Source organism: Haliotis asinina, chromosome 2 (genome assembly GCF_037392515.1).
Source record: "Haliotis asinina isolate JCU_RB_2024 chromosome 2, JCU_Hal_asi_v2, whole genome shotgun sequence".
Taxonomy (NCBI): domain Eukaryota; kingdom Metazoa; phylum Mollusca; class Gastropoda; order Lepetellida; family Haliotidae; genus Haliotis; species Haliotis asinina.
In genome coordinates this window covers 27,068,977-27,087,742 of record NC_090281.1, presented here as the reverse complement: position 1 = coordinate 27,087,742, position 18,766 = coordinate 27,068,977, and the positions used below count along the sequence as shown (strand labels likewise).

The 18,766-nt window shown below is 39.8% G+C and overlaps 2 protein-coding genes across 2 annotated transcripts; both read right to left on the bottom strand.

Annotated features, from left to right (window-relative positions):
* Positions 1–219: 219 nt before the first annotated feature.
* Positions 220–7,060, bottom strand: LOC137272415 (uncharacterized). The gene is made up of 5 exons (XM_067804797.1): positions 6,973–7,060; positions 3,731–3,778; positions 1,820–1,902; positions 1,309–1,380; positions 220–504 (listed from the first exon to the last, which is right to left on the bottom strand). The coding sequence occupies exons 1-5, from the start codon at positions 7,040–7,042 to the stop codon at positions 385–387; spliced, it is 393 nt and encodes a 130-aa protein (XP_067660898.1). The 5' UTR covers positions 7,043–7,060; the 3' UTR covers positions 220–384.
* A 1,040-nt stretch (positions 7,061–8,100) lies between these two features.
* Positions 8,101–16,973, bottom strand: LOC137272414 (myogenesis-regulating glycosidase-like). Its single transcript, XM_067804796.1, has 2 exons — positions 15,128–16,973; positions 8,101–12,741 (listed from the first exon to the last, which is right to left on the bottom strand). The coding sequence occupies exons 1-2, from the start codon at positions 16,923–16,925 to the stop codon at positions 12,473–12,475; spliced, it is 2,067 nt and encodes a 688-aa protein (XP_067660897.1). The 5' UTR covers positions 16,926–16,973; the 3' UTR covers positions 8,101–12,472.
* Between the last annotated feature and the right edge of the window lie 1,793 nt (positions 16,974–18,766).

Genomic DNA, 18,766 nt, shown 5'->3' with positions numbered 1-18,766 from the left:
GCACATGAGTTACATTTGACCACATCCGAGAAGGCATTAAGTGTTTATATTTTCGGTTACTGGGGCTGTACCAGACAACGACTGATGCGTGGTGTGACTATCAGCTTCAGAGTCAAAGACAATCGCATGATTCTTGCGCAGAAGCATTTTGGTCATTTTGAGCCTTCCAAAGTGTTTCCTCCATAAAGAGAAATTTAAAAAATAACGCATCAGTCCTCCTTTCTGTGATAAATTACTGTACATTTGCTAAGTCAGTTTTAATCTCAAACAAAACAGCTGAAACTGGAACATCTGAAAAGTCTAGTACGAAATCAGTTGAATCGGAACATGGCGACACATAACGAACTAAGCTGAACACGCTCTACAACACTTGACCGCAAGCGTCTAAGGTTGGGGTGTGACGTTGTTGCAATCGTCGGTGTTGCAGCAAGTGATCCAGTTGAAGTGGTAACCGCGCAGGTCGCGGTTTCCCTGTTCGACCAGATTCTTCATTTGTAAACATCCCTGCAGTAGAAAAAAAGGGATGTTACCCCATCCATTGGTTGAAATGAACATAGCCACATGAAGTCTTAGACCAAGATGATATACAACTGATTTGAGGATACGTACATATATGACGTGTTATATATCAATTACACAAAAGTATTTGCGAGCTTGTACTTTCTCATTTAATAATTTTCGTTATATTATAACAATTCAAATCAGGTGCCTGGCTGGGTAAAACTGAGTTATCATTACAAGAAATACTGAATTCTGGATATTAAGAACATCATGAGCTAAGTTTCTAGGATGAAATGTTGTCTGAAATATATTTTATTCGGAAATGAAATGGATTGGGCACAAGTTATCCAACTTAGGAACGCCCTCTCCAAAAGTTTCTTGTACGCTGTCATCTAGCTTAATGAAACTTCTGCTAAGCAGCAACAAATACATAGAGACAGATCGTCTAATTACATGAGTGATGCAGTGGGCAGTTCAGACTCAACGCCTCTATGGTTACTGATAAAGCAGGGTTTTAGTTACATGTAAGATGATTCAGCAATTCAAAATATGAAACCCTACACACACACACACACACACACAAACACAAACACACACATATAGACACACAAACAGACGCACGCGCACATGCACATACACACACGTTGGCGCTCACGCACGCACATTTATATTATAAACACATTACAATACTCTGTTTTATGGCAAACGATTTCCCTGTTTTGAATGGTCTGAAGTACAGACATATAATTTCTATTTGACGGTATATTTCCAGCAGCACATATATCCTGAAAATGTTTTAGGACTTACCGGTTCAGGGTAACAGTACTGGATGTAGTAGGTCCCGTTGTCTGACTCCTCTACTTCTCCAAGAAAGCAGGTCTGAAACAGACAGGTTCTTCACGGATGGCAGGCATGTGGTGGACACAATGTTGACAAAGGAATTTCAGAATACTTTCCAACATGACTGAACGTATATACGAATCAGATGGTTCTCTTTTGTCTTAAATAGTACATTTCTTTCAGATCATTCATGTGAGCATACCATATTATTCATTCATTCATTTATTCATTCATCCACCCAACCATCCATCCATCCTTCCTTTCATTCGTTCGTTCGTTTATTTCTTCTTTGTATTAAATGCCAAATCCAAGTGTTATCTACATTTTGACCACCGACGTGATGGTGTTAACTAAAAGCCATAAAAGAAGGCCCTGCAAGAAGGCTGAAAAAGTTAAATTCATTAGAAAATCCACCAATGTCAAAACTATTTCCATGTTATGTTTTGAAAGAAACAGTACCCCACACAGTAACACTCACGTCACCGGGGTAACACTTCTTGGAATGTTTGCAATCAGCAGGGTCGCTCAGGTAGGTGCACGTCAGACAAGACATGGTGGGTACTGAAACGCAACACACCAGTAGATTATTTCCTCCGTTGTCCTTTGTCGTATATAAATTTACTACTAAAAATGTTAAGGACCATGCGATATCATAGTGTATTGTTATTGATAAGGTTGTGCGTTTTACATATGAGTGGAATTTTACATCCCGTGTATGGTAGTTTATTCAAAACCTTTACAGAACCTGGATACACCTGAAGACAACCATGGTGCCAAAAGTCATCATGTGGTAGGGTTTTAAAACATCAACATCAAGTTGCTTCACGCCACAACTGTGCCTGTAGAAGATGAGAATCCATCATCAACAGCATTTGCACGTGTTGTTCGTCGGATTAATGTTGTGCATGCTTATTTAACCTATGAAACATCCAATTGTGCCATTCCTATTGTCACTTCAATAATGGCAAGACGTCAACTGTGCATGACAGACAGAGGAAGAGCTCTTGCTTGGCTTCAAGACGATGAAACTCATCACAGTTTCACTCAAAGAATCAGAGTGTCATTGGAAGGTTATTGCAACAGTTTTGTGTCACTGGAACGCTGAATAATCGACCACGTTCCGGCAGACCTCTATCAACAACTCCTACAGTAGACCAATACCTGTCACATATGGCACTCCGACACCGGAGAGTAACTGACAGACAACTCCGTGACCAAATGAGACGTGCCACATGTATCTTGGTAGTTGGTCAGAGGGTCAGGAACCGAATGAGGAGGAACTATCTCCGGGCACGGCAACCAGCAGTACGACCACCACTACTGCAGCGACATCGGACTGCAAGACGTGACTGGTGTTGACGCCATGTTCGTTGACAACGTGCTCAGTGGGTGTCAGTTCTTTGTCTAGTTTAGGTTTACTCTACAGTTCATTGATGACAGAACTCGTGCGTACCAAGAGAGATGTTTGCTGACCTTAACGTCAACTAACGTTTGTCCTGTGGAGGCCGGGGTATCATGGCTTAGGGTGCCTTTTCCTTTCATCAAAGGACACCTCTCTATGTCATTAATGGTAATTACAAGTTATCTACCCTTAACTGGTTTTGTATATATTGCTCCCTGTGATGTTACGTGTCAGCTACACATTTTACCTACCAGCGAAGATTCTGTTTAGTAATGGTCTTCGGCAACCATGCTTGTCGTAACATGCGACTAACCGGATCGGATGGTCAGGCTTGTCGACTTGATTTAGATAAGTATTGTTATCATGTCTTGAATTTTAGTGGTCAAACTTTCAATTTTTGCACATATCATCGTATCCCAATTGCCTACAACGATGCTCATGCTGGTGATCACTGGGTTGTCTGGTTCAGACACGATAATTTACAGACCGCCGCCATACATAACTTGAATAATGCTGGATGCAATGTTCAGCCAAAAAAAACAGACAAAACACATTGTCCCTGCCACATATCCTTCGTTTGGACTTCACCCCTCCCTGGTGTTTAATCATACGTGATACAGCACTTCTTATTACCGCACTATATCATGTTGATGTTTGTTTCATTGCTGTTGCTGTTGTAGATATTACCGTCCTACGGATTGAAATAAAATGCAGCAAAGAGAGGCTGGGTGGTTCTGGCACAGTTAGACTGATTAGATTCATTATCAACTCGGGGTCAACTCCCCATTCACGCAGCCAAGACAGGGAATGGAACTTCTCCCAGGAAGCGACGTCTTATCGAACCCATCAAGAAATCTCAGGAGAGTATGGAGATTCCCCAACACTGCAGTCTCCTGCATACCCTTCTTATCAGTTGAATCTACAATTACCCACAACATCACCATCATTATTATAGTTGTTAATTATTTTTTGATATTACTCACGTACCATTTGGTGGTTGAAACGGGAACTGGGCGACAACAAATGTAGATCCAGCTGGAACAGATAATTGCATAAATCACCAACAAATAAAGTTGTTCTCCTACTGAAATTGTCACCACAATGTAACCTGGTCTGTTTACGTATCTCTTCACCTGTTGAAGGTGTCTGAAATGACCCCGAAACGTTGTGTGTCAAAGAATTTAAAAAATTATCCATAAAAGATCTTGGCCATATATACAACTTCTAAATGCCGCTAAAAGACATCAGTATGTAAACTGTCCCAACATGCCATCATACTGTGTATATGACGTTGGAATCCTTTCTTTATCTGATAATACCATATAGTATATATCACTGTAACACGTCATGTTGAAAAACATGTATGTTATACCCTACTATATTGTACAACACTAGAGTGTTGGTACGCTGAGGGAAGCCTCATACCGATGACCCGGGTTCGATTCTCCACATGGGTACAATATGTGAAGCCCATTTGTGTCCCTCGCTCACCATCCCCTCCCCGTGATACTGCCCGAATGCTGCTAAAACCAACGTGAAACGGACTCGCTCACACTCACTAAACTGTCAGACTTCCACCTGCTTCAATTCCATAGTAGGACCGTGAAGATCTGTACTGTGTAAGTGACTTTTTCAGGTCACTCAATATGACAAATTTGTTGCGTGACAAGAAAAGCAAAACCACGAATTCATACCAAAAAAAACTGAAATACCCTTGGCATGACTTAGCATATCATCACGCATTCCATATGTATCTTTATGGTGATATTGACATCAGGAATATTTGGGTTTACGTGAATCTGTTCACACAATCAGCAATGCGTCTCTGGTCCGAATTCTTATGAGACATATCCCGAATACTGAATATCAAAGTTAATCAGTTAGTTCGAGCAGTATACCACTTATATCACTGTAAGTCAGTTAGGTTGAGCGGTATTCCGGTTATATCAAGGTAGGTCGGTTAATTTGAATAGTATTCCAGTCATATCAGGGTAAGTCAGTTTGAGTACTATTCCAGTTATATCAGAATAAGTCATTCAGCTTGAGCTACAGTCCAGATATATCAGTAAATCAATCAATTTGGGCAGTATGTCACTTATGTCTCGGCAGGCCACTCAATCTGAGCTTTATTCCAGTTATATGACAGTAAGTCAGTCTATTGGAGGAGAATTCCACTTATATCAGGGTAGGTCAGTTCATTAGAGCAGTATTTCAGTTATATCACACTGGGTCAGTTTATTGGAACAATATTTCAGTTATATCGGGGTGGGTCAGTTCTTGTGGAGCAGTATTTCAGTTATATCACATTAGGTCAGTTCATTGCATCAGTATTTCAGTTATATCATAGTTCATTGGAGCATTATTTTACTTATATCACGGTAGGTCAGTCCACTGGAAGAGAATTTCACTTATATCACAGTAGGCCAGTCCACTGGAGCAGTATTTGACTTATATCATGGTATGTCAGTCCATTGGGGCAGTATTTCAGTTATATCACTGTAGGTGAGTCCATTGGAACAGACTTTCACTTATATCATGGTAGGTCAGTCCACTGGAGCAGTATTTCAGTTATATCGCATTAGGTTGGTCCATTGGAACGGAATTTCGCTTATATCATGGTAGGTCAGTCCAATGGAGCACTATTTCAGTTATATCAAGGTAGGTCAGTCCATTCGAACAGTATATGACTTACATCACGATAGGTCCGTCCGTTGGAGCAGTATTTCAGTTATATCACAGTAGGCTGGTTCATTGGAACGGAATTTCACTTATATCATGGTAGGTCAGTCCACTGGAGCAGTATTTGACATATCAGTCCACTGGAGCAGTTTTTCAGTTATATCACGGTAGGTCAGTCCCTTCGAACAGTATTTGACTTATATCAGGGTAGGTCAGTCCACTGGAACAGTATTTGACTTATATCAAAGTAGGTCAGTCCATTGGGAGCAGTATTTGACTTAAATCACGATAGGTCAGTCCATTGGAGCAGTATTTCACTTATATCTCGGTAGGTCAGTCCACTGGAACGGAATTTCACTTATAGCATGGCAGGTCAGCCCACTGGAGCAGTATTTGACTTATATCACGGTAGGTCAGTCCTCTGGAGCAGTATTTGACTTAGATCACGGTAGGTCAGCCCACTGGAGCAGTATTTGACTTATATCACGGTAGTCCACTGGAGCAGTATTTGACTTATAACACGGTAGTCCACTGGAGCAGTATTTGACTTATATCACGGTAGTCCACTGGAGCAGTATTTGACTTATATTTCAGTCCACTAGGAGCAGTATTTCAGTTATATCACAGTAGGTCAGTCCATTGGAGCAGTATTTCAGTTATATCACGGTAGGTCAGTCCATTGGAACAGTATTTGACTTATATCACGGTAGGTCAGTCCTCTGGAGAAGAATTCCACTTATATCAAAATAGGCCAGTCCACTAGGAGCAGTATTTCAGTGATATCACAGTAGGTCTGTCCATTGGAGCAGTATTTCAGTTATATCACGGTAGGTCAGTCCACTCTAGAAGTATTTCAGTTATATGTAACAGTGGCGGTCACTTTGAGCTGTCGATTATTTCAGTCAGACTATGGCAGTCATTTTGAGCAGTTACAGTCATTGAAGTCACGGTGGGTAATACGTGGGTAGAATGTAAGACAGATTGTGGATGTTCATCAGAATTATTACGCAAACCCCGCACTATGATATGGAATTCGAACAGATGCGACCGCAGTGTCTAACATTGTCAGGCACACATTACACCAGTTGGCTACCTAGAACTGGTCATGTGACAGTTCAGCAATAAAATTGGTAGTCTGCTACCTCCATCAACAGAAATTACATACACAACCCGATTATCAAAATTTCATTTAGTATAAACTGTACAAACATAGTGCACACCTGGGTCCCGTTCCACAAAACGATCGTAGCGCTAATGTGATCGTAACTCCCATACGTTAACACAAACTTGCAACAGTCGTAGCGCTATGGTCGCTTTGAGGAATGGAGAACTGGTAATGAAAAAATCCGGAATATTTTGAAAAGGCTCTTTAAACGATTTATAAGTCACAGACATAGCTAATACGGTGCCAAAACAAAATAGACATCGTGTCCAGCTGCGTCGTTGCCAGTCAAAATCAAAGGAGTTTTCAATTAATCAAAAACACCAGATGTGTACTCTCTTTTCCGCTCATTTTATAAATAATTTAAATATAAGATGAGGAATCTCACCTATGATGAGACACAGTATGTGAAGAGCCTCCATATTATGTGGGTGACAGGTTGTGAGACCAGGACACATGTCCGCCAGCTCACATTGTTATCTGTTATTTCTGAACTCAGCCACCAAATCAGACCTCTGGTTCTGCATATAGATCCGCCATGAGGCTTAAAATAATCAGTTCATCGCGTGTGACATATATAGAAAAAAGGGCATGCCTTTTATTGCTGTTCGTTTCTTTTTAATGAATGCTGTATTATTGTTTTGGCAACTGTGGTAACATTAGTTCAGACGATGTAGTCAGAAGTCGCTTCTAACAAAATCCGTTATAATGTATGCCCTCATTATGAAACACGAGTCTATTTCTGTATGTATACATGTATACCCTTTGAGAATTCAGGCAGGTTTTGCACAAAGTAATTTGTGACTTACTGGGTCGGGTGGTTATTGGTTCTGGCGGAATTTCAGTGCCTCTTGACTGTTTGTATGTTTACCCTCAAATGTTCTCCAGATTTCCCTGTCATGTTACACGTATATGCGTTCCCCCTGGTTGTCTCCCTGTGCCAGTGGGAATTCCATATCAGACTAGAGTCCCAGTTTCCAATGCTTGCCTCCCTGTGGAAATTCTAAGCCGGAGCAGGCCTCAGTACCCCACGCTTGTCTGAATGTCTCCCTGCTGTGATTCTATGGACTAGGTCTCCAGAACATCAGGCTTGTTTGGTCTCCAGAACATCAGGCTTGTATGGTCTCCAGAGCATCAGGCTTGTTTGGTCTCCAGAACATCAGGCTTGTTTGGTCTCCAGAACATCAGGCTTGTATGGTCTCCAGAGCATCAGGCCTGTTTGGTCTCCAGAGCATCAGGCTTGTTTGGTCTCCAGAACATCAGGCTTGTTTCTCCATTGTGATTCCATGGCAGACTAGGTCCCAGAACATCATGTTTGTCTCCCTGTGGGGATTCTGGGGCAGACTAGGTCCCCAGAACATCATGTTTGTCTCCCTGTGGGGATTCTGGGGCAGACTAGGTCCCCAGAACATCATGTTTGTCTCCCTGTGGGGATTCAGTGGCATACTAGTTCCTATTTCATCATGCTAGCCTACCCAACTTTACATATGAAGACATGACAGGACAAAGAGACAGGTTCCAAATTATAAGTAATATAACATCTCTTTATTCATGGAATGATAGGATAAAACATAGAATTGTTCGATAGTCAGCAAAACCAAGAATATACACGTAACTGCAATGCCATATAAAACTCATATACTGATTTGTGAGCCAAATATACAATAATCATGATAATCGTCCACATGAGAAACCAAAAGTTTGGGAACTCCAAACAAAAAATATACAAAACCAGCAAATATGATGGCAGTGTGTGAAATACCTGCCTGCCCAAACATCTGGGATTGGTTATTTTCAACATGGGCTGCCAGATTCTCAAACTCACCTGCCCAATGGTCAGGTTAAAGTTTAGACATGTGTATGAAGAAATTATAACCAGCCCTGGACTCTGGCTGAAGATTTTGGGAGTTTCATACCCTGATGATAGTCATGAATGGTAACAGATTTCTGAATCAAAAGAGTGAATGATTCATGAAATTCATATTTTGTCTTGAACATAAAACAAGGCTCAGTGTCTGGATATCAACACTGCTGCTCAACAGTTTATGTTATATAATATTTTTCAATAACATACAGTTACGAACATTGACGCATCCTACCCTACAAGCAGGTAATTTGCAAACAAATTGTACAGAAAGTCATCTATACATCCATAGTATCCTTTATGTGGAGGTCTATTGCTAAAATTACAATACAATTTTATTAAGATGAATGTAACATTATTTTGTGAATGATTTTTCTTTTTCTGGCATATTCTGACAAAACACAAATATCACATGTTTGTACATATATGTAGACAATATCATGTTTACCTGTTATTATTCTTTACCAAAGAAACAGACCACGCAAATAAAAGCAAGGGAGATAACTGGGTGATGACAAGGTTTCGTTGTATAGAGGTTACATGTGCACTTGTCAACAACATACAACATATAGATCAAAGCATTTGTAGAGATCATCATACACACTCTGTACAGTGTACATACCCTGATATATAACATGTACAGAGATCAGAACAATAATGGGTGATTGTGAGGGTGGATGAGGGGTATGATATTGGGGGGTCATATATGGATGGGTGTGTCATTAAGTTCTTAGTGTTTTTTCTAGTGTCGCATGCTATGGGAGCCAGAAATTGTTTTTTAGAAATACACATACACCGGGATCTAAGGGACTCAAACTTATCTGTAAATGCATAGCAACGAAAGCCTGCTAAACCAGGCTACCAGGGGTGTGATATAATACACATAGTGTAAGCATGCAAAATGATGATATATTACCATACACCCCAACTAACCAATAACTTTCCACTTCTAACAGTCATTAATGAGGTCTATATGAGCATGATGAGTATGAGTAAATGCCTAAAATGCTGTTGGAAAAAGACAAAACTGGACAGGTGGGTGGCTTGTCACATTTATATACACATCTTATGTAGTTAATATCATGTGAAAGCATGAAATATCTGTTGCGCCTAACTACAGTTTCAGTGGCTGAGGGCCCTAATTGCCATCTACAGTCTAATCTATTGTTTTAGTAGCTATTTGTATTTTGACCAATTTTATGAGTAAACATGCTATTGTGGATATCCTATTAGGCAACCCACCGAACACCCAGTTAGATCGACAGGTTATTTCCACATGTGCTATTTTGCAATTGTGTAAATTTTAGGGATACAGAATAACAGGCTAAGAACAGTTTTTATTTTCTTAGCGACAGTACTTTAGCTGTTTATGGATGAGTTACATGAAAGGATGCCATTTCAGCTAAAGCAGCTACTTCAAAAACGGTAATGTCGCATCCACTGAGTCTGTCATAAAACTCACTGACTTGACAGCTGGTGGTATAGAAACATGCTAAACACACATGATGTATAGTTCCATAAATTGTGTGAATTACACGAAAGGCTGCTGAAAAACAGCTTACTTCAAAGACTGTTCTGTTGCATCCATTTAGAAAATAACCAGTACAGAAACGTGTTTAGGATAGAGAAATTCTGCCAAGTTGGACACTGCCCAATCCTCATGGCCGTCACAGTCGAGGGAGCAGGGACTGATCACCTGGCATTAAATTGTTGGCAAGAAACAATCTTTCTGGATCAGTTTCCCTTTAAGTAAATAATCACACGTATCAACCTGACAACTGGAAGACACAGAGAATAGAAATGTGTTACACACATCAGTATCAGATATCATAAATTGCCATGGGAAGCACATGGGAGGAATTTCACAGTCACAAGTTAATGCTGACAGTCACAAGTCAATGCTGATAAAACAAGGCCAATGCTGTTGGCAAAGATATTTAAACCATAAGAGTCGAGCATCAACAAGACCTTGGCATCGTTGTAGATCATAGAGATTGATTACTAAACATTGATTGATTATCAATAAATATCAGAGACATAATAAACATTGACCAAAAGTGCCAAACACGTCTGAAAGAAATCAACTTACTTCAAATGACTGGTGAGCAGAGACATGTTTTACATTTATCAAATATTTTAACCAGCCCTAGTACCAAACAACATATTTCTGTGCTTCACATATATGACAAACCTAATTTAGACCAAAACAAAACAAAATCAACATTAACATGATTTAAATGCTGTATTGCTGAAGTTACTACCAAAGATTATTATTTTATATCTTTTGGCAATGTTATTAAAAAAAACATATATCTAAGATATACAATATATAACTTTGATAAACATTTTTCAAAGTTTAATCTTTTGGCAGATTCTTTGCATAATGACCATATCCTTATCAAATTTCACTCACTCACACACATGCATGCATACAGCTCTCTTGCATAAAGGCAGTTATAACTGTCTAGGTCGTTCAGGGGCCATCTTCATCCATTTATCACTCATAATGCTGACGATCCAGGTTCATTCCCTTACAAGAGTACAATGTGTCAAGTCCATTTCTGCTGTGATATTGCTGGAATATTGTTAAAAGCAGCGTAAAACGTCTCTCACTCACTCTCAACATCAACACCTTACCAGTCATCATCCATACAGTGACAGATTCCAAACCCACATTGCTGGTACTGTAAAACCATGCACTAACTAAGCATTCCACAGAGGGAGGTACACAATACTGCAGTCACCTAAGTTTGACAGAGCTTGGCCTAAAATGTCCAAATATCTTCCTCAAAACATTCTAACAACAGCTTTGAAATGATACTGTAGAGAAAGTTTGGACACCAAAACTCAAGACATGATAATTATACTTCTAAATTAAGACAGCAGGCCTGATCACCCAATCCCGATAGTCTCTTATGAATTAAAGACCAATTCTAACCAGGATCTGTATAGAGAAGTACATCCTAGAGTACAACTCCCACAGAATAAACCTTTTGAGACTACAGAATTGTGAAGCTCCAGGTTATAATCTATCTTCAGTATCCCATGCTTTTCCTAAGAGACAAATAACAGGATCGGGCGGTCAGGCTGGCTGATTTGGCTGACACACATCATCATATCCAAAGTGTGTATGTGCAGATTGATGTTCAAGCTGTTAATTACTGAATTGTCTGGTCTCGTTTGGTCCAGACCACAACAATATACCTGGAATATTGCTGAGCGCAGCATTCAAAAACAAACCAACCAACCTACTTTTGAGTCTACAAGCCAAAACATTCTGACTGTTAGTAGAACATACTGCTATTGTATAAAGTTTATATGCTCAGCTTCTCAGACTGAACAGATATATACACTAGGTACAGATATAGTGGCGACAGATACAGACAGAGTTATTGACAGACTATCGATATATAATCAGGCCTGCTGTGCTGTAAATGAAACACTGTTCAATCCATGTAACTAGCTGCCACTCCATCCAACTTCACTGACTAGTCAAGCATATATATATACAGAATATCGCCAATAAATATTTTTTTGTCAAAAAACTTGAAAGCAGGTAAAAATTTTAACCATAGTAACCAAACTGGCTCATCAGAAAACTATCACAAAAATATGATAAAATACTGAGTAAGTAAATAAGTTGAATCTGAAATTTCAAATGCAAAAAATTCAGATTTCTATAAATAGTTTGCTGCAGCTTAGTGGTTGCTGTATTAATTCATAATGCAAAAATGAAAATGAAGTTTGAGTTTGAACATTCATACAAGCCCATTTCTGGTGTCACCAGCCCTGATATAGTTAGAATATTGCTGAAAACTCCATAAAACAACACTTATTCACTCCTTACATATCACACAGTTGCTTAGTCATTAATATAGCTTCTGAATCACTAGAAAAGTATTGTTCATACCAGCCAACACACCAAATCAGTGTCTGCCACTCTCCAACCTTCAGGTGCAAAACAACTTCCACACCTAGTTCATTCACTTAACACACCAATGGTCCTTTCTCCTTTGAAACAACATCAGACTGGAGTCTTTTCTCGCTCAAAGGTTGCAATTTCAGTCAGCTCTACACGATAGTTCTCCAGCCACTGTCCGCCATCATAATGTTTTTGTCTCAGATTGTCCTTCCACCGACTGCCTGATGGGAGGTACACCTGTCGCTCTCTGTCCCCCTTCTCAAGTACTGGCGCCACAAGTAGACTGTCCCCTACCAAGAACTCACAGTCGACTCTCTGAGCAACAATGTCCTCTGGTGCCACCCACCAGACTGGCCGAATAATTGGCATACCTGAAAAGAAAAGATATTGCACAAAATAATTCATTTCAACAATACCACATTTCTGTTAACTTTCTGACTGACTACTTAAAATAAATTCTAAAGGGATAACCTACTGATTTGTATGCATACTACTGAAAAGAAGTCAGAGAAAACACACCCTTTTTCAAATATCTAGACTTAATATGCACGTTTGGTGCATACTACAATGCACATCCATGACTTAAAATAATCAGCTTTAACACAGCACTCTAAAACCACACCAACTTCATTACTTACTTTGCTTATCAACTAGCCACTTTGCTGCACATAAAAAATTATACACAGTAATTTACAAATTCAAAGAAAAAAATACTTGCAACCTGTAATTGTAAAATATTGTTAACATTGTCAGTGTGAGTGTTCTCTTCAGAAAAAATGCTTTTTGTCATAAACTAAACAACAGCAGTAAGTCAACATGGTCAGTGAAGTAACAAAACTACTTACTGAAAATACTGAGCACAGTGAATTGTAAATATTCTACTTTCTTAGCTTCAGGTGTAAGTCATTTCAGGATAAAACTGAATAAAACAAAACAGTAACTAACCTGTCCCTTATTCATAAATGAATGGACCTGACATTGCATTGAACACTATTGCAAATATATTTCTGTAAGTTAGTTTAATGTGGAAGGAAAACCTTAAGTGATGCATGTTTTTGATACTACCACCTACACAACCTATAAAACATACTCTAGACAAACCAAGGGTCAAACTCCCAACCATAGACTGCTGGCATATACCAAGGGACACAACTCTGCACAGCAGTGCCTCTGACATTAACACCCATGTACCTTCTAATATACTGAACATCATTGAAAACGCACCACCCGTAAAATTGTGGATTTCTATGAGCAGAAGTGAGCAATCTATGTAAATTTTACATATTTGTGTAGACCAATGTTTGATAAAGAAAAGAAGCAAAAAACAATCAAGCAAAACAGTGAAGATTTAATGCAGCTGACAATGAAATAAAGATGGGGTCAAAATGGAAAGTCAGTAGCGTGTATGACCCCCGTTAGCAGCAACACAAGCTGTGCAACGTCTCCTCATTGAACGGATAAGTCTCTGAATAAAGTCCTGAGGCACTGCATTCCACTCTTGCTGCAAGGCATTGTCGAGTTCCCCAAGGTTGTTGATCTGCGGACGACGTGCGAGGCGTTGGCCGATGTAATCCCACAAGTGTTCGATGGGTGACAAATCTGGTGACAATGCAGGCCAATGAAGTAGAGGAATGTTGTTGTTAGCCAGATACTGTATCGAAACACGTGCAGTGTGGGCTCGTGCATTGTCATGTTGAAATGTGTGCAGATCTTGATGCTGGTGAAAGAAGGGAAAGACGTTGTTCTGAAGAATGTTGTCACGGTAGTAAACAGCATTCACTCTGCCACGACAAACAATCAGAGCGGTTCTGTGGTGATAACTTATCCCTCCCCACACCATAATGCTGCTTCCACCCCACCGATCGGTTTGCACAACACAATCCTGATGATAACGTTCACCCCGTCGACGCCATACCCGTAGACGCCCGTCAGCATTTCGCAAGTGAAAACGCGACTCGTCGGAGAACACCACACCATGCCAACGTCGTAACAACCACACACGATGCTGTTCAGCCCAGTGTCGGCGTTCACGGCGATGGATGTCAGTCAGGATGGGTCCAACGTAAGGGCGTCGACAACGTAACCCTGCCGCATGGAGACGGCGTCGGACGGTGGAAGCGCTGATCAAACCACGTCGACCCTGGACAGCGTTGGCGGTTCTGGCAGCGGGCAAGGTTCGATCCCGAATATGGCGCCATACAATGTCTCGATCTTGACGAGGGGTGGTAACACGTGCCTGACCTGGGCGTTGCCGGTCCCTGCTGGTTCCTGTTTGTTGGTATCTGTTAGCAAGCCTCAGAATGGTCGAATGATGACACCCAAATCGTCGTGCAATGTTTCTGCTTGAAGCGCCGACCTGCAACATACCCAAGGCCTGTTCTCGTTCCTCTGGTGACAATCTTGGCATGGCGAAAAAACTTTACTTACGAAAGTACTGCGAAAATGAGAACGGTTTTGTGCCGAAGGTCATTTATACCCCTGAACAGCATGTTTTCTGCATGCACTTTGTGCCCTTCGTGTGTGATGTGCATGAATTTTGTTGTTTTCATGTGATGTGTTCGATGATGTGTTCGAACGATCCGTTTTTTACTGTAGAGCGTTATTTACGATCTAGTGTGTTATTATCAAAATTCCCACCATTAATTTTCCATTTCCAAAAGATTCTATTGCCTTATTTCAAAATTTACAGGTGGTGCGTTTTCAATGATGTTCAGTATATATGAAAAAACATTATCAAAAAATGGAAATGTGTGTCACCTGTTACTTCTGCTTCTTTAGCAGCAGCCTTTAGCAGCGGAAAGACTCTGTCTCGATGATACTGCACCAGTTGAAGAGCTAATAATGTTGTTTCATTGTTATATTCCCACGGAGCATAAGAGAATTGCATTATGGGTAAATAAGTTGAAAGCAACATCCATCGCACATACAGCTCAGACTCAGGGAGTATTTTAGATTCAAAAGTTTCATTCTTGAATGACTTCTGAGAGAAACTTCCCCTTCCACCAATAGGACCTGGGTTGATGAAAGGGTAACCAAGGAGACCATATGTGAGAACTGTCGGGATGATTGATTTGAGTCCACCTTTATAGTCCCAGCTTGACCGTCGGTCAGGGATCTCCACAAACATGGCGTACTGCTGAGACTGGTACCCCACTTTCACTGTCCCCTTGTCTCCCAGGCTGGCAGCAAGCTCCACATATTTGGTGCTGTACTCACAAGGATTGTGAATAAAATTCTTCATTGATTGACTTTGATCAAAGAAGGAAGACTCGCCTCCATCAAATGTAAAAGCGGTATTTCTGTAATCCTTCTGTATGTTTTCCAGTATATCATGGAACCACTTAAAAGCTTGCTGATTTGTGAAGTCTACAAACAGTGAAATATTGCCATTCCAAGAAATGCTTGCTGGCAATACATCTGAATCGGCATCATGAACAAAATATCCATTTTTCTTCCCAGTTTCTGCATGAAGTGACTTAAGATCCATATAAGGAGTGACCCAGGTTCCAACATCAAAACCAGATGACTTCAGTTCTCCTATCATTTGATGAGCATTTGGAAACTTTTTATCATCAAAATTATAATCTCCATATGCTCTGAAATATTTGCCATAAACTTCAAAGAAACCTTTGGGAAATTTATTTATGTTGATTTCATTTGTGTAAGTTAAAACAGTTAATTGTTTATTTTGATCTCTAAATTTCGCAGATGTCCATGTCGGATTTTGCATCCTCTTTTCATCTGGTATGCGAGTTGGAACTTTAAAACATTTCTTGTACATATGTTCATGGATTTCCTTAGCATTATCAGCTTTACATACAAAATACCGCAAAACTGGCGGCAGATTTTCAGGATTCTGGTAATGGTTAGAGATATATGATGCTTTAAAGCACATCTTGTTATCGTTGTTTTCATTGATGCTCACATGTAGAGGAACAGAATTATCAACATAGATCCCTACTCCTTTTGAACTGAACCAGTACCGTTCAAGAACGGGACCAAACACTTCTTTGCCTGTTTCCTTGGCAACGAGGAGCGGTGATGATATGTAAGGTTGTAGTGGCACATTCAGTTGTTCTACTGGCCAGTCGTGTGTATAATGTGCACTTCCTCCATACCAGTGGGCGTCTGTTAAAGGGAAACAATCCAGGGGCACAAAACCATTGTTCTTGGGCGTCCAAACAATATTATAACACCGTGCATTTTGAGAGAGAGATTCTTTAATCTCCAACTTTCCTCTATGCATCCATTTTAAGCACAGGCTGTTCGAATCTTTCGATTCACACGTCAAGTCGGGAGCACTTTGTAGTTGTTGAGGAAACGTCACTGTTAGATAAGAATCATCATTGTTGTCTGCCGAGAAAGTGATGCTTCTCTGACTGTAGTCAAAATAAACATGGCCTAACTTGTGCCGAAAGTCAAACAGATTCAGATCTATATCGAGCACTGGCTTTTTCCTTATGAGAGAACGGCATATTAAAAGTACCAACGCCAATATTACAACTACAACACCTATTTTAAGTAATCTTCCCATTTTTCTTTTTGGAATTGCCATTTTCAAACACACGTTTCTGATGTAAGGACACGAATCGGCTTCCCAGCCGGAACCGGAACCAGAATTTCTAGTGTCTATTTATATCTTGGGATTGCCCCCTTCAGTCCGTGGGGTACATGAAGGGTGTGATATTTTTGTCCAAATTTCACAGGCACATTGTTTACGGTGTAAAAGGATTAAACTCTTTAAAAATACATTTTGGAAACACAGTCCCATTCAACATTCTGAAAGAACTGAGACTATTAAAACTATTTTGAAGTATCGCGCGAACCAGAGAATGCGTAACTTTTTCAACCTCTATTATAGCCTCATTAATTTTCCGTGCAGAGTTCTTGTTGCTGTAACACTGCCTTGAGCCTGTGCGCGTCACGTGGGTACTTTGATCACGTGACCTTACAGACCGACGAGGGGTAATCGCAGCGTGCTGAAGTTACGGCAAATCAACAGATCTCAGAACATGTTTTCTATTCTCCCAAGAATTTAATCAGCACGTAATCTATATATTATAAATACATATACAGGAAAAAGTATAATCACTGAAAATTTCAGTGCATATGTCTAATGCCAGGTTCCCTCAGTGGTAACTCCCAATTCTGTTATAAATACGGTTCAGGCGTGTGGGGCTTGCGACAGTTTGAAGTGTTAGAAAATATCACTTGTATGCTTGTAAAAAGCTCTTAGTGTGAAAATAAGTACATGTAACCTGGTGGTATATGTCGAGTGTGGTCGATCTCCACTTTTTGTATATTCAAATATTAAGGTTATTAAAATCTAGTTAAGACTTCTTGATATGCCTAATTCATACTGACGTCCTAAAAATGTTATAATATGCTGTTGCCCTATGATAATAAAGGAAAAAGAAATTGGGTCACAGGTGTAGTGAGTTACTTTTCAATAGTGGTTATGGGCAGATATGGCATGACCAGAATGGATATATTCAAAATCAGACTTTGTTTTATCACTAACACAAAGGTTAAAAGATATTTACTAGTATATACAAAGTTTCGGACAGCTCTTTCACGCTGTAGATGTTCTCTCTCATGCCATTCTCATTGAAACTGAACGTTACGTAAACATTAACAGTGACCAAAGAATTTGTAAAGTTTGTAACTTGAATTTTATGCTTGTGTGCCCAGCGTACAACTTGGAGAACAATACCTGCAGTCATATTATTATACATACCCAGATGTAACCAAATTCTACTCACTGCTCTTGAATTCAAAAAGTAAAATTTTGCAAGATTTAGCGATGCATATTTAATCATGTCTATAGAAACAAGATAAATGTATGAGATACTCTAATTTAACTGTGTTACCTTGTTATTTGTTATTATAAGTGAATGTATAAATGTCTGTTTACAGATACAGATATAGCTATATACGTGTGTGTATGTATATCTATATACAACCGATTTCATTGGTATATTATTTTCACCTGTTGAAAACATGACCGCGCATGTGTGTGTGTCTCTCTATGTGTGTCTGTGTGTGTCTGTGTGTTAGTGTGTGTGTGTGTGTGTGTGTGTTTTAGTGTGTGTGCGTGTCTGTCTGTCTGTGTGTCTGTGTCTGTGTGTGTTGGGGGGGGGGGGGGTGCGCGCATTTATATTTACATATGCGTGAAAGGTTGTACACGGTTGCATGTATACACTGTATTCTATTACATTATATTGTAATGAACTGTAGGCATGTGGCCTTTAAAGTACGGGAATAAAGATTTCCAGGTTGTCAGTGGTTACGTCTAATTTAGTATACTAACTTTTCAGTACATTAGAAATTAGAAATAACCACTAAAATGAACCCGGGAAAAGTATTCTTGTTTACACCTCGTGTGTATCTTGTACA

Excerpts from the sequence above, each read along its gene's own strand:
- LOC137272415 (XM_067804797.1), bottom strand. The coding sequence starts at position 7,042 with ATGTGTCCTGGTCTCACAACCTGTCACCCACATAATATGGAGGCTCTT. Across the intron at positions 1,903-3,730 it reads CCCGTTTCAACCACCAAATG|TACCCACCATGTCTTGTCTG; the intron begins GTACGTGAGTAA and ends GTTGCGTTTCAG. Across the intron at positions 505-1,308 it reads AGTACTGTTACCCTGAACCG|GGATGTTTACAAATGAAGAA; the intron begins GTAAGTCCTAAA and ends TTTCTACTGCAG.
- LOC137272414 (XM_067804796.1), bottom strand. The coding sequence starts at position 16,925 with ATGGCAATTCCAAAAAGAAAAATGGGAAGATTACTTAAAATAGGTGTT. Across the intron at positions 12,742-15,127 it reads TAAAGAAGCAGAAGTAACAG|GTATGCCAATTATTCGGCCA; the intron begins GTGACACACATT and ends TTTTCTTTTCAG.